The sequence below is a fragment of the Terrapene carolina genome, unplaced genomic scaffold (genome assembly GCF_002925995.2).
Source record: "Terrapene carolina triunguis isolate 2854851 unplaced genomic scaffold, T_m_triunguis-2.0 Scaffold175, whole genome shotgun sequence".
Taxonomy (NCBI): Eukaryota; Metazoa; Chordata; order Testudines; family Emydidae; genus Terrapene; species Terrapene triunguis.
In genome coordinates, this window is record NW_020664526.1 from 976,885 (window position 1) to 988,607 (window position 11,723).

At 43.6% G+C, this 11,723-nt stretch overlaps 1 protein-coding gene across 2 annotated transcripts in view; it reads left to right on the forward strand.

Annotated features, from left to right (window-relative positions):
• Positions 1-1,733: 1,733 nt before the first annotated feature.
• LOC113406986 (arf-GAP with GTPase, ANK repeat and PH domain-containing protein 1) overlaps positions 1,734-11,723 on the forward strand; it is a 636,559-nt gene continuing 626,569 nt past the window's right edge. For both annotated transcript variants that reach the window (XM_026653995.2, XM_026653996.2), the window contains exon 1: positions 1,734-1,961. In XM_026653995.2, the coding sequence (XP_026509780.1) occupies positions 1,799-1,961 (163 nt within the window). In that variant the 5' untranslated portion in view covers positions 1,734-1,798. The remainder of the gene's footprint in view (positions 1,962-11,723) is intronic.

The window sequence follows — 11,723 nt, forward strand, 5'->3', positions numbered from 1 at the left end:
TCTCTGTCACATGTGGTCAAAGTCCTCTGGCTTTGGTCAAGGTGAGCTATTTTCAATATTTATTAATTTATTATTAAGTTTTCAAGGGTGCAGAAAATGTTCAAGGTGCCTCACAAAATGAGCAAAGGTTTGGTCCCTTTCACATACCAATTCAAGGAGACAAGCTGAGTGAGGTCCTGACCAGAGAGGAAAGGGGGGCATGTGGGAATGGAGCACAAGTCCATGTGGCTGGTCACTCAATGAGATGTGTGCACTCTTGGCAGGGTTGCTTTCCAATTTGATGTTGACCCACACTTGAGGGCAAGGGGGAAAGGGAAAGAAAATCTGGTTCCCGCTAAAGAGATGACTTTCCCCCCATCACGATACCCCCCGCTGCATGGTTTCAGATAGTTTTCTCCCTTTGCACTGAGAATGTGTAACACACTGGTGAGTGTATGTTACAAGTCACCGTTTGTGGTGATCCACAGACCGCAGAGGATATGAGTTGTTACAGCCACAAGTTAAAGCAGCTTGGATGTTTAGCTAAAGCTTTAGTAATTCATACTTTTAGCTCTATAGGTCCCTGGTTCAAATCCCCCATGTATTAGTCAAGATGGTAGCCATTACAAGTGTGCCTCAGGGACTTCAATCCCTGTTCCCTACAGAGATGAGCCTAGTGACCTATTGAGAACTGTGTTAAAATTGAGGGCTATCACTTTACATTTCAAAGGTTTTCCTGGTCCTGCTTGCAGGCTGGGGCCTCTATAGGGAAACATGTGATCTAGGTATAGCAGCAAGCAATCAGTATGCAAAGAGCTAGCCTAGAGCAAGGCGTGGTGAGTTGTGTCTCTCTGCCTTAGGGAGCAGTCTGCTTTATCTGTCTCTCTTCTTTGGTTCTCGTTTGTTAAGATTCTGGTTTTTAAGAAATAAAGTAGTGGTGCGGTGCAACCTTCTGGCAAGAGCCTTTTATGTTTTTATCTAACTTTTCTTTTCCTAGGCCCTGAACATAACAGGCTTCAGGGTGGGAGTGAGGGGTACAGGGCAGCAGACACTGATTTAGCACTACCTCTCTCTCATCATCTCCTTCCCCCTCCCGCAGCCCCCTTGAGCCTCCCTCCTCCTCCCCCCTGGATCCACCCTCCTCCCCTTCACTCCCCCCTCCCGCCCCCTGATCCTCCCCCTTCCCTGCCCCATCCCGCCCCCTGTTTCTCCCTCCTCCCCCTTCCCGCCCCCTGATCCTCCCCTTTCCCCGCCCGCTGATTCTCCTTGTTCCCCCTTCCCCGTCCCGCCCCTTAACCCTCCCCCTGTCCCGCCCCATCCCGCCCCCTTATGCTCCCCCGTCCCACTCCCTGATCTCCATTCTCACCCCCTTTCCGTCCAGGCTGTGCAGGGCCAGGTGCCTCGCAGGGACTACAACTCCCAGGAAGCAGCGCGCAGGGACGGGGGAGGGGGCGTGGCAGCAGGGGAGCGCGGTGACGTAAGGAGAGGGGGCGTGGCCTGCGTGAGCGTGCCGCGGAGAAGGACGCGGTAGCTGTAGCGGGGCTGCCGAGCGAGGTTCTGTGGCGTGCGGGGTGCCCGGCCCCTCCCCCGCCCCCCTCGGCTGCTCGCGGCACCGGGCACCACAGCGAGGCCGGGCCGGGCAGCCGTTGGCCGTTGGGGGTCAGGAGCCGCCAGTGTCCGCCCCGCCGTGGGGCTGGGGCCCCCGCGGGCCGCCGCGATGAAGTGACAGCGGGCGGGCTGTGCGGCTGCCGGGCGGCCCCCTGTGCCCGCGGGGAGGGGGTGGCGCTGCCGGCGCGGACCCGAGCCGAGCGGCCGCGCCATGAGCTACCAGCAGCAGCTGGCCAACTCGGCAGCCATCCGCGCCGAGATCCAGCGCTTCGAGTCCGTGCACCCCAACATCTACTCCGTCTACGAGCTGCTGGAGCGGGTGGACGAGCCGGCGCTGCAGGGCCAGCTCCGCGAGCATGTCATCGCCATCGAGGGTAAGGGCGCCGGGCCGGGCCGGGCCGGGCCGTGCGGGGGGGGGCTGCCGCCTGTGCATGGGGGGCTGGGCCGGGGGGGTGGGATGGGACTGTGCCAGGGCCTTGCCCGCAGGGGTGGATGCTGCTGCTGTGCCTGGTAGGGGTTGCTCTGGGGTCCTGCCGGCTGTGCCTGTGTGTGGACGCTGCCCTGCTTGGGGGAGCTGCACCCGCGTCCCTGCCCGCAGTGCCCTGGCTGCTGGATGCTGCCCTGTGGGCTGGCTGTATTGCTGGTTGGGCTGCTTTGAGGCGCAAGAGCGGGGCTGGTTGGATCCGTCCTGTGCAGTGGATGCCGATGCCCAGGGGCTTGGTTCTTCATTACCGCCCTCTTCTCCGCATGGGATAGTGGGTTTGATTCTGTGCAGAGGAGCAGCGTAGATCTCCCACCTAGCTAAAGCTGAGGCTTGGGACGGGGGAGCAGAGCACTGGAGTCAAGTTTCTAGGTGCTTGCAGATTGCTGCCAGGATAGGGAGACTAGCGATCTCGGTAGGCTAAGCCGGGGATCAGTCTTTCCTGCATTCGGAGGGACTTGGTGCAAGGAATTCTTTGGCATTCTGTTCTGTTTGTGTTGTAAACCCTTATGCTATACATTCTGATTTGGGTATATTAAAGGGCAAGCAAGATCTACAGCTGGTTTATAAGACAACAGTATGTACAGTGTAAAAACATAGGTGTGGAGTCTGCATAGTAGAGAGAACCAGTTTTACTTCATAGATGTGTATATACATATACCTAAAGGACAGATCTGAGTAGGCTATTGAACGGTCTTGGATGTGCATGATTAAAAATCCATTGCTTCTGAAAACTCAGCTAAGATAAACTTTTTCCTAGATGTGGTGATGCAGCAGTATGGGCGTGCATTGGAGGAAAAACTGTATATGATATAAGGAAGCTACTGTATCAAGGTCAAAAGTTGATGACCTGGAGCAAATTTAGGGCAGTAATTACAGACTTTAGCAATAGCTTTGAGTATTCTCTTTACTGTAGGGGACCTACTGAGTTATGACCTGTAGCTTTAACATATATGGTGGTCCTGCCATTAATCTGAAGCAGAAATCAAGTTAGCAGAATAACATTTGGAATTGACATCTAGCTAAAACCATTCAGCTTGGGTGTCTGTCTTGTCTTTTGAAAGTACCTGTAATTAAAACCTTATAGGAATAGATGCTTTTGAGGCACAGTCATTTGAAAGACTTAATTACCCATCTGAGTATTATGAAATACAATTTGAGTGGAGGCATACATATAATGTTACATAGTGAGTTAGCATTTGAATAGCATAATAGATCTGAATAGCAAAACACAGAATGATAGCAATGACCAATTTGATAAGAGACATCATTTGATCCAGTGATGCATGGGGGTGGGGGGAAGGGTTCAAACAAACACATCATACTGCTGTGTTTGCTTTGTGGTGCTTGTAATTTACCTGAAATCATAGCATATGGTTGTCATTCTGCTTGCTCCTGTTTCTGATTCCTCTCCTTTACTTTTCATTGAAGGTAATGGAAACTTATTAACATGCATTGTTGGAAGAATGCAACACGAGCAACCACTTCTTTCTCAGTACTATCATTTTTTCTCCCTCAGGGAGAGAAAATGCCCTGCTTCAGAATGTTTTAATTGATAGGTAACATGAGTTATGAAGGTTATGCATCATCTTCTGTAGATAAGATGCCCTAAATGTCCTGCTACAAACAAGTGCATATTCATCCTTCTAACAAGATTTTAGATTAGAAGAGGCTCTCTATAATGCATCAATTTTTCCACTGATCTGTTGATCCATCTAGAGGGAATGTAAAATCAAACTGTGTGTATAGCTATCTACATAGCATATGATTTATGTGTGTATTCTCGTTTATCCCAGATTATCTATATCTGGCTCACTTCATATGAAAATTATTGAAGTTTCTAATAAAACTAGGATGCACTTCAAAAGCTGTGTCTAGGAGTTGATGAGTAAAAATTTCTCACAGCATTTTGTAGCTGTGTAACTTGCATTGGACAGTGAGTCAGGAAACCAGTAAAACTGACTCATGAGAAACATGAATGAAAAAAAGACCTTTTAAAATCATACTACCTTATGTTCTGAAGGCTTTCCTGGTAACTGAGAATCTTGTGTGGCATTCTATTTAATCAACCATTGGATTATAACATTCAAGTTAACAAGCTCACTCTTCATTCATGTTCACTTTGCTTTAAAGAATATAGACATCTTCAGGGATAATTGATCAGATCCACAGTAATTTCCTACAGTGTGTAAGATTACTATACTCTCTATATTAGCTCAGCTTCTTTTGATTATATAAGAAACAAATATCTGTACTTCTGTCTGAGCTTCATTGAACGTAGTGATATTTATGAAATATTGGTATATTCTCCAAGAGACCTTCCCCAAGAAAGGTTTCAGAGTAGCAGCCGTGTTAGTCTGTATCCGCAAAAAGAACACCATCATAGGGCCTAATCACATCAGCCATACCATCAGGGGCTCGTTCACCTGCACATCTACCAATGTGATATATGCCATCATGTGCCAGCAATGCCCCTCTGCCATGTACATTGGCCAAACCGGACAGTCTCTACGCAAAAGAATTAATGGACACAAATCTGACATCAGGAATCATAATACTCAAAAACCAGTGGGAGAACACTTTAACCTGTCTGGCCATTCTATGACAGACCTGCGGGTGGCTATCTTAAAACAGAAAAACTTCAAAAACAGACTCCAACGAGAGACTGCTGAGCTGGAATTGATATGCAAACTAGACACAATTAACTCAGGGCTAAATAGGGATTGGGAATGGCTGAGCCATTACAAACATTGAATCTATCTCCCCTTGTAAGTATTCTCACACTTGCTTCTTATCAAACTGTCTGTACTTGGTTACCTTGATTATCACTTCAAAAGTTTTTTTTCTCTTACTTAATTGGCCTCTCAGAGTTGGTAAGACAACTCCCACCTGTTCATGCTCTCTGTATGTGTGTATATATATCTCCTCGATATGTTTCACTCAATATGCATCCGAAGAAGTGGGTTGTAGCCCACGAAAGCTTATGCTCTAATAAATTTGTTAGTCTCTAAGGTGCCACAAGTACTCCTGTTCTTCCCCAAGAAAGTTGTCTTTCAAATTAGTTTGCAAATTTGACATATTTGAGTAAGTAACAAACAAAACGTGGTAATATACTGTATAACTTGCTGTGGTTTGTATACAACTCCATAGTGACTAGTAGTTACGTGAAATGTAGGGGGGTAGTTGCAGGAAAACTGATATGTATGGCATGACAAATGTTGGTTAAAATGGAGTATAACTTTGCCACTTATACCTTAGCAGATACAACCAATCTGGTAGTAGAGAGGAATATGTCTGATACCTCTGCAAATACTATACTTGCTGGATTTCTGATGGAGTCAGATTAGAACGGATTTGAAATCTAATAACTGAGTGAGGCTTATTTTAATGAATTAAAAAATACAACATCATTCTGAGAACTCCCTAAGTAAAAAAAAGTCCTTCATCTAACAAATCCCTTTAAAATTGTAAGTACCATAAATCTTTAATTTAAAAAGCTATTGTGACATTATTATTTTAACTTTAATACCTTTTAAAAATGATAGTGGGTTATGTCAGTGCAGCTGCTGGAACAAGCACTATTGAAATATCTTGAAACTCAGCCAGCTACAACCCTTGACCCCATGTTACTTATGATTTCTTTTGTTGTAATTTCTTTGCATTCATTTAGCCCTTGAGTTGTATTTAGTCCTATAGAAGTAAATGTATTTGGCAATCATCAAATGTGCTACCTCACTGAACCTGTATTGTAGTAAATTGCTTACCTTACATGATTCTCAAAGGTAGTGTTTAAAGCATTACAAAAAAACTTGCTAATATTTGTGAACTTGTGCATATCTTTGCCTGAGTTATGACAATCCATAATGTCAGTTTCACTTTAGGTTCTTAGAGTTGCAATATTTGTGTTCAGTCACTGCTTGGAAATGTTTTGTTTAAAAACTGTTCAATTAAAACTTAGACATTTTGTTGTTTTTGTATTTAATATATTTTGGCACAAGTTTGTGCCTTTGTCTTCAAGTTCAAACACCACCTAACTGAAGTATAAAATGAGTTCTAATTTTCATTTGTTACACTTGAGATTTAATTAACCTATCAATATTCCTTAAATGCTACAAAACCCCAAGCAGTAACTGAAGAAAGTAATGTGTAGTAGTCTTTGTGTACAGTGATTTAAAACGGTTGTTTTAAGTAATTTATCAAATATATCCTGAGATGCCCAAAATATTTGGGATTTAATATCTGAGTGTTACAGCAGGCATGTTGATGCCATTAAGTGAAAGATAATTAATGAAATTGGATCAGTTTTCATGTTCCACTCTCCCCTGCTTTTATCAGCTCCAACTAGCATTTGATTATGAAAGCTTAACCATTGAATGGTACTTCTAGCATCAGTAATATTTTAGTAATTCTTGGCAGTATGATAGGACATCATTTAGTGATCTGTGGTCTGTAATTAAACCATCATTGCCTACTACACCAAACTTTGTTGTGGTACTTTTGGTTGCTACACACAACATAACTGACCGCTTAAGTTACTTGGTCTAGATTTTGTGTCTTATAATACATCATTTCTAATTCTTCATCCACAGGCACACTTTTTACCCTTAATACAGCTACCACAACCTTCAACACTGTTCATAGAATCATAGAATATCAGGGTTGGAAGGGACCTCAGGAGGTCATCTAGTCCAACCCCCTGCTCAAAGCAGGACCAATTCCCAACTAAATCATCCCAGCCAGGGCTTTGTCAAGCCCGGCCTTAAAAACCTCCAAGGAAGGTGACTCCACCACCTCCCTAGGTAACGCATTCCAGTGCTTCACCACCCTCCTAGTGAAATAGTGTTTCCTAATATCCAACCTAGACCTCTCCCACTGCAACTTGAGACCATTGCTCCTTGTTCTGTCATCTGCCACCACTGAGAACAGCCGAGCTCCATCCTCTTTGGAACCCCCCCCTCAGGTAGTTGAAAGCAGCTATCAAATCCCCCCTCATTCTTCTCGTGTGGAGACTAAACAATCCCAGTTCCCTCAGCCTCTCCTCATAAGTCATGTGCTCCAGACCCCTAATCATTTTTGTTGCCCTCCGCTAGACTCTTTCCAATTTTTCCACATCCTTCTTGTAGTGTGGGGCCCAAAACTGGACACAGTACTCCAGATGAGGCCTCACCAATGTCGAATAAAGGGGAACAATCACGTTCCTCGATCTGCTGGCAATGCCCCTACTTATACAGCCCAAAATGCCGTTAGCCTTCTTGGCAACAAGAGCACACTGTTGACTCATATCCAGCTTCTCGTCCACTGTGACCCCTAGGTCCTTTTCTGCAGAACTGCTACCTAGCCATTTGGTCCCTAGTCTGTAGCAGTGCATGGGATTCTTCCATCCTAAGTGCAGGACTCTGCACTTGTCCTTGTTGAACCTCATCAGGTTTTTTTTGGCCCAATCCTCTAATTTGTCTAGGTCCCTCTGTATCCGATCCCTACCCTCTAGTGTATCTACCACACCTCCCAGTTTAGTGTCATCTGCAAACTTGCTGAGAGTGCAGTCCACACCATCCTCCAGATCATTAATAAAGATATTAAACAAAACCGGCCCCAGGACCGACCCTTGGGGCACTCCGCTTGAAACCGGCTGCCAACTAGACATGGAGCCATTGATCACTACCTGTTGAGCCCAACGATCTAGCCAGCTTTCTATCCACCTTACAGTCCATTCATCCAGCCCATACTTCTTTAACTTGCCGGCAAGAATACTGTGGGAGACCGTATCAAAAGCTTTGCTAAAGTAAAGGAATAACACATCCACTGCTTTCCCCTCATCCACAGAGCCAGTTATCTCCTCATAGAAGGCAATTAGGTTAGTCAGGCACGACTTCACCTTGGTGAATCCATGCTGACTGTTCCTGATCACTTTCCTCTCCTCTAAGTGTTTCATAATTGATTCCTTGAGGACCTGCTCCATGATTTTTCCAGGGACTGAGGTGAGGCTGACTGGCCTATAGTTCCCCGGATCCTCCTTCTTCCCTTTTTTAAAGATGGGCACTATATTAGCCTAGTTCCTTCAACATAGCCTTCTGCAAACACACCTTTACCAAATTTCCCCCTGCCAATGCTATATATAGCACAACTATTAATTGTGGATATTTGTAGTAGACTGTGTTGGGTGGGGCTAATTTGGTAAAACATTGCTTCAGGTGCTGATCAGAATAGATTCCCTTGTATTGGGGAGAGTCAGGAACCAAGTGTGCGCAGGGGGTGGGTTACACCTGCTTTTACTCAAACACCAAAGGACTGGGGCTGAAAGATTAACTTTAATTGACATCTGCAAAGGATATAAAAGAACTGTTTTTTTCCCCCTTCATTTGCTTCTTTAGGATGTATAGAAAGCCTAAAGGGTTTTTTTTGCGGGGGGATGGGTAAGGGTATTTTACTTGAAAATTTTGGATATGTTAATTGGATAGCCTTCAGATTTGGTGAAGGTCTTGCTATATGTCCCAGAATGTTCAGTGTGAAGCTCGCTCCCTTTAATTGGAAGGGTGGAATAGCTAAAAGATTCAAAGATGTAATGCCTCCGGAATGATGGTTACTGAATTCAGTAACCAACTAAATTCTAGCAATTGTCTTAAAAATAATTTTCCTCTGCATTGCTTATTGTTTGCTTTCACATCATGTGACTAGAGAAATAACATCCGTGTTTGAGAGTAGCTAAGACCTGAATTTCTAATTTAGGGGAGAGGGCAGGTGAGTTTTAAAGGGCAGCTGCAAAGACTTATTTATTTATTTTTTTTATGTATAAAATAGGTTGAAGTCCAATTTTAGTTTTCTTTTGCCAGGTCACCTTTAAACCTCCCGTCCTACTACTTGTCGGTCAGTGGACCTGAAAGGTGGCATCTGAAGCAACCCTTGGAGGGGGTGGTGGATTGGGGGAGGAAGGAATTTGGCTCTTAAAGCTGGTGGCTTCTTTTAGCTCTGTTTTCCTTGATTTGAGAGCACACTAATATTCCCACAACAGGAATAGTTCTAGTATATCAATACCAGGTGTGATGTGAGAATAATACAAAAAAATAGGGACTAAATGGTAGAAAAGGAAAAACAGAAGTGTATTGCTCATTTTTGGAGTTGGAGTTGCATTAGGTTCTTGTGGTTACTAATTCAAAAACCACCATTATTGCATCAATAGCTGCAAGACACAAAGTAAACACCTGCATACTCATAAAATAAACTTTACTTGGTATACCATAATGAGGTAGTAACCTGTCCCAGATAGCGTAGTTATTGCTGTTCTTCCTGCTAAACTTCTAATCTGTCATGTGCCCCCCCCATTCCCTTGAAAATGTGGTCATGGCTATGTGATGATTAACACAACAGTGCATTAGCAATTTCTGTGCTTCCTTTTCACCTCTCCATCTAGTCAGTCCTAATGTACAATATTTTTAGTTTTTAGAAAACCTGACTTTGATGTGCTAATAAAAAATTCAATTTGAATGGTCTCATTTTTCAAGATCAGAACTGGCGTATGTAGATGTAAGCTGCTATACTTAATGTGTGCCTCCTTATAGGTCTACAAAGACCTTATTACATAATCTTCTCATTTTTTTTGTTTAACTTTCCCTAAACACACACTTAAGCAAAAAGGGTAATAGTATTTTAAGCTTCCTGTGAGGTTAGACCTAGCTTATTAAGAGATCACTTTCCGTTCAGGATGTCCTTCGATAACAGGTTTCACTGCAACAGTGAATCTGTTGACCAGAGGCTGACTACAGGAAAAAGAATTGTACAAGTGCTGGACTTAGGCCTGGTCTACACTGGGGTGGGGGGATCGATCTAAGTTACGCAATTTCAGCTACGCGAATAACGTAGCTGAAGTTGACATACTTAGATGGACTTACCGTGGTGTCTTCATTACGGTGAGTCGACTGCTTCCACTCCCCCGTCGACTCTGACTGCACCTCTCACCAAGGTGGAATACAGGAGTCGATGGGAGAGCGCTCGGGGGTCGATTTATCGCGTCTAGACTAGTGTGATGGGGGTCATATAACTATCTAGGTGAAAATACATGAAATCAAACTGGAAAAGAGCAAACATTGCTTGCAAGAAGGGCAGTTGTCTTAGTAAGTAAGAATATAACTTTTTAATTGCTCAGTACTCACCCTGTTAAAGTCACTGGTCTTGTATAAGATTTATTTTTGGCTGGTCTTTAGACACCCTATTCTTCAGTGCAGTGGCTCTCAACCTTTCCAGACTACTGTACCTCTTTCAGGCATCTGATTTGTCTTGCTTACAAAATCAGACATAAAAAGACAAGTGTCACAGCACAGTATTACTGAAAAGTTGTTTGCTTTTTTTCATATTTACCCTATTATAAAATCAATTGACATACAAATATTGTCCTTTCATTTCAGCGTGTAGTATATAGAGCAGCATAAACAAGTTGTCTGTATGAAATTGTAGTTTGTACTACTTTGCTAGTACTTTTTATGTAGCCTGTTGCAAACCTAGGTAAATCTCTAGATGAGTTGATGTACTCACTGGAAGGCCTCCATGTACCCCAGGGGCACACGTACCCCAGGGGCACACGTACCCCTAGTTAAGAACCACTGCTTTAGTGCAGTGGTTTTCAACCTGTGATCTGCAAACTATGTCTAATATTTCCAAAGGGGTCCACACCTGAATTTGAAATTTTTTAGGGGTCTGCAAATGAAAACAGGTTGAAAAACCACTGCTTTAGTGCAAGACCTTGCTGTGATTCAGCAACATCATTAGAAGGCAGTCTAATATTATCTCTACCTCCTGAGATTTCTTTGGTGACGAGTATTATGAAATTTTTTTTGCCTGAGGTATTGAAACCTAGAAATCAAATGGCAGAGGTCATTGAACCAGAGTTCATGGAAGGGGAGGACTCTACCTATTTTCCAGGTATATGAAATAACTTACCCAAATGCTATGTGGCTCTTCAAATTGGATATTGAATGTGCTACTATAATTGCTGAACAATTGCTTGATATGTGTGTGGTTGCAAATACAGGTTCTGGGCTGACTTCTTTAACTAGTGGAGAAACACCCATGTGCATGCAAGTGTACTTCATGTTTAAGAATCCTGTTTAAATGAAGTGTAGTTTGGCTGCAGTGCTACTCATGCGCCACACTCTATTTTTGGGCTGGATTGCTGTCATTACTTGAACTGCTGCTGCTGCTGCTGCTTCTCTTACCATACTGAATAATTTAAACGCTTCTGTAGCCATGGAACTTTGTACTGAAATACTGTAAAATCTTGAGCTGGGGCTGGGTTGTTATTTAAATAAGACGTCTAAAGATCATCTGCTGTGTATGTTTATAAAGTGCTGATTGTGTTGTGATAAACTATGTCACAAGGTGAATAAGTGTTAAAGGAAGCAGTGCAGGTGAGTGCCAATCGATGTAGTGTAGTGCAAAGGTTCTATCCGCAGGAGATGGTCATGGACATTGCACATGTTTATCATTGAAACAATGAGCATGCAATGCAGATCAACCCAAACAAGTGACAGTAGAATTTTGATACCACATTACCCAATAATATCATGTCACGTTTTTGAGGCACTCCAATAGATTTTTCTGAGGGTAAAAAAATTCAGGGCAATTTTTCATTTGCATGCACATCCATGTGCCTTAGTTACTATGA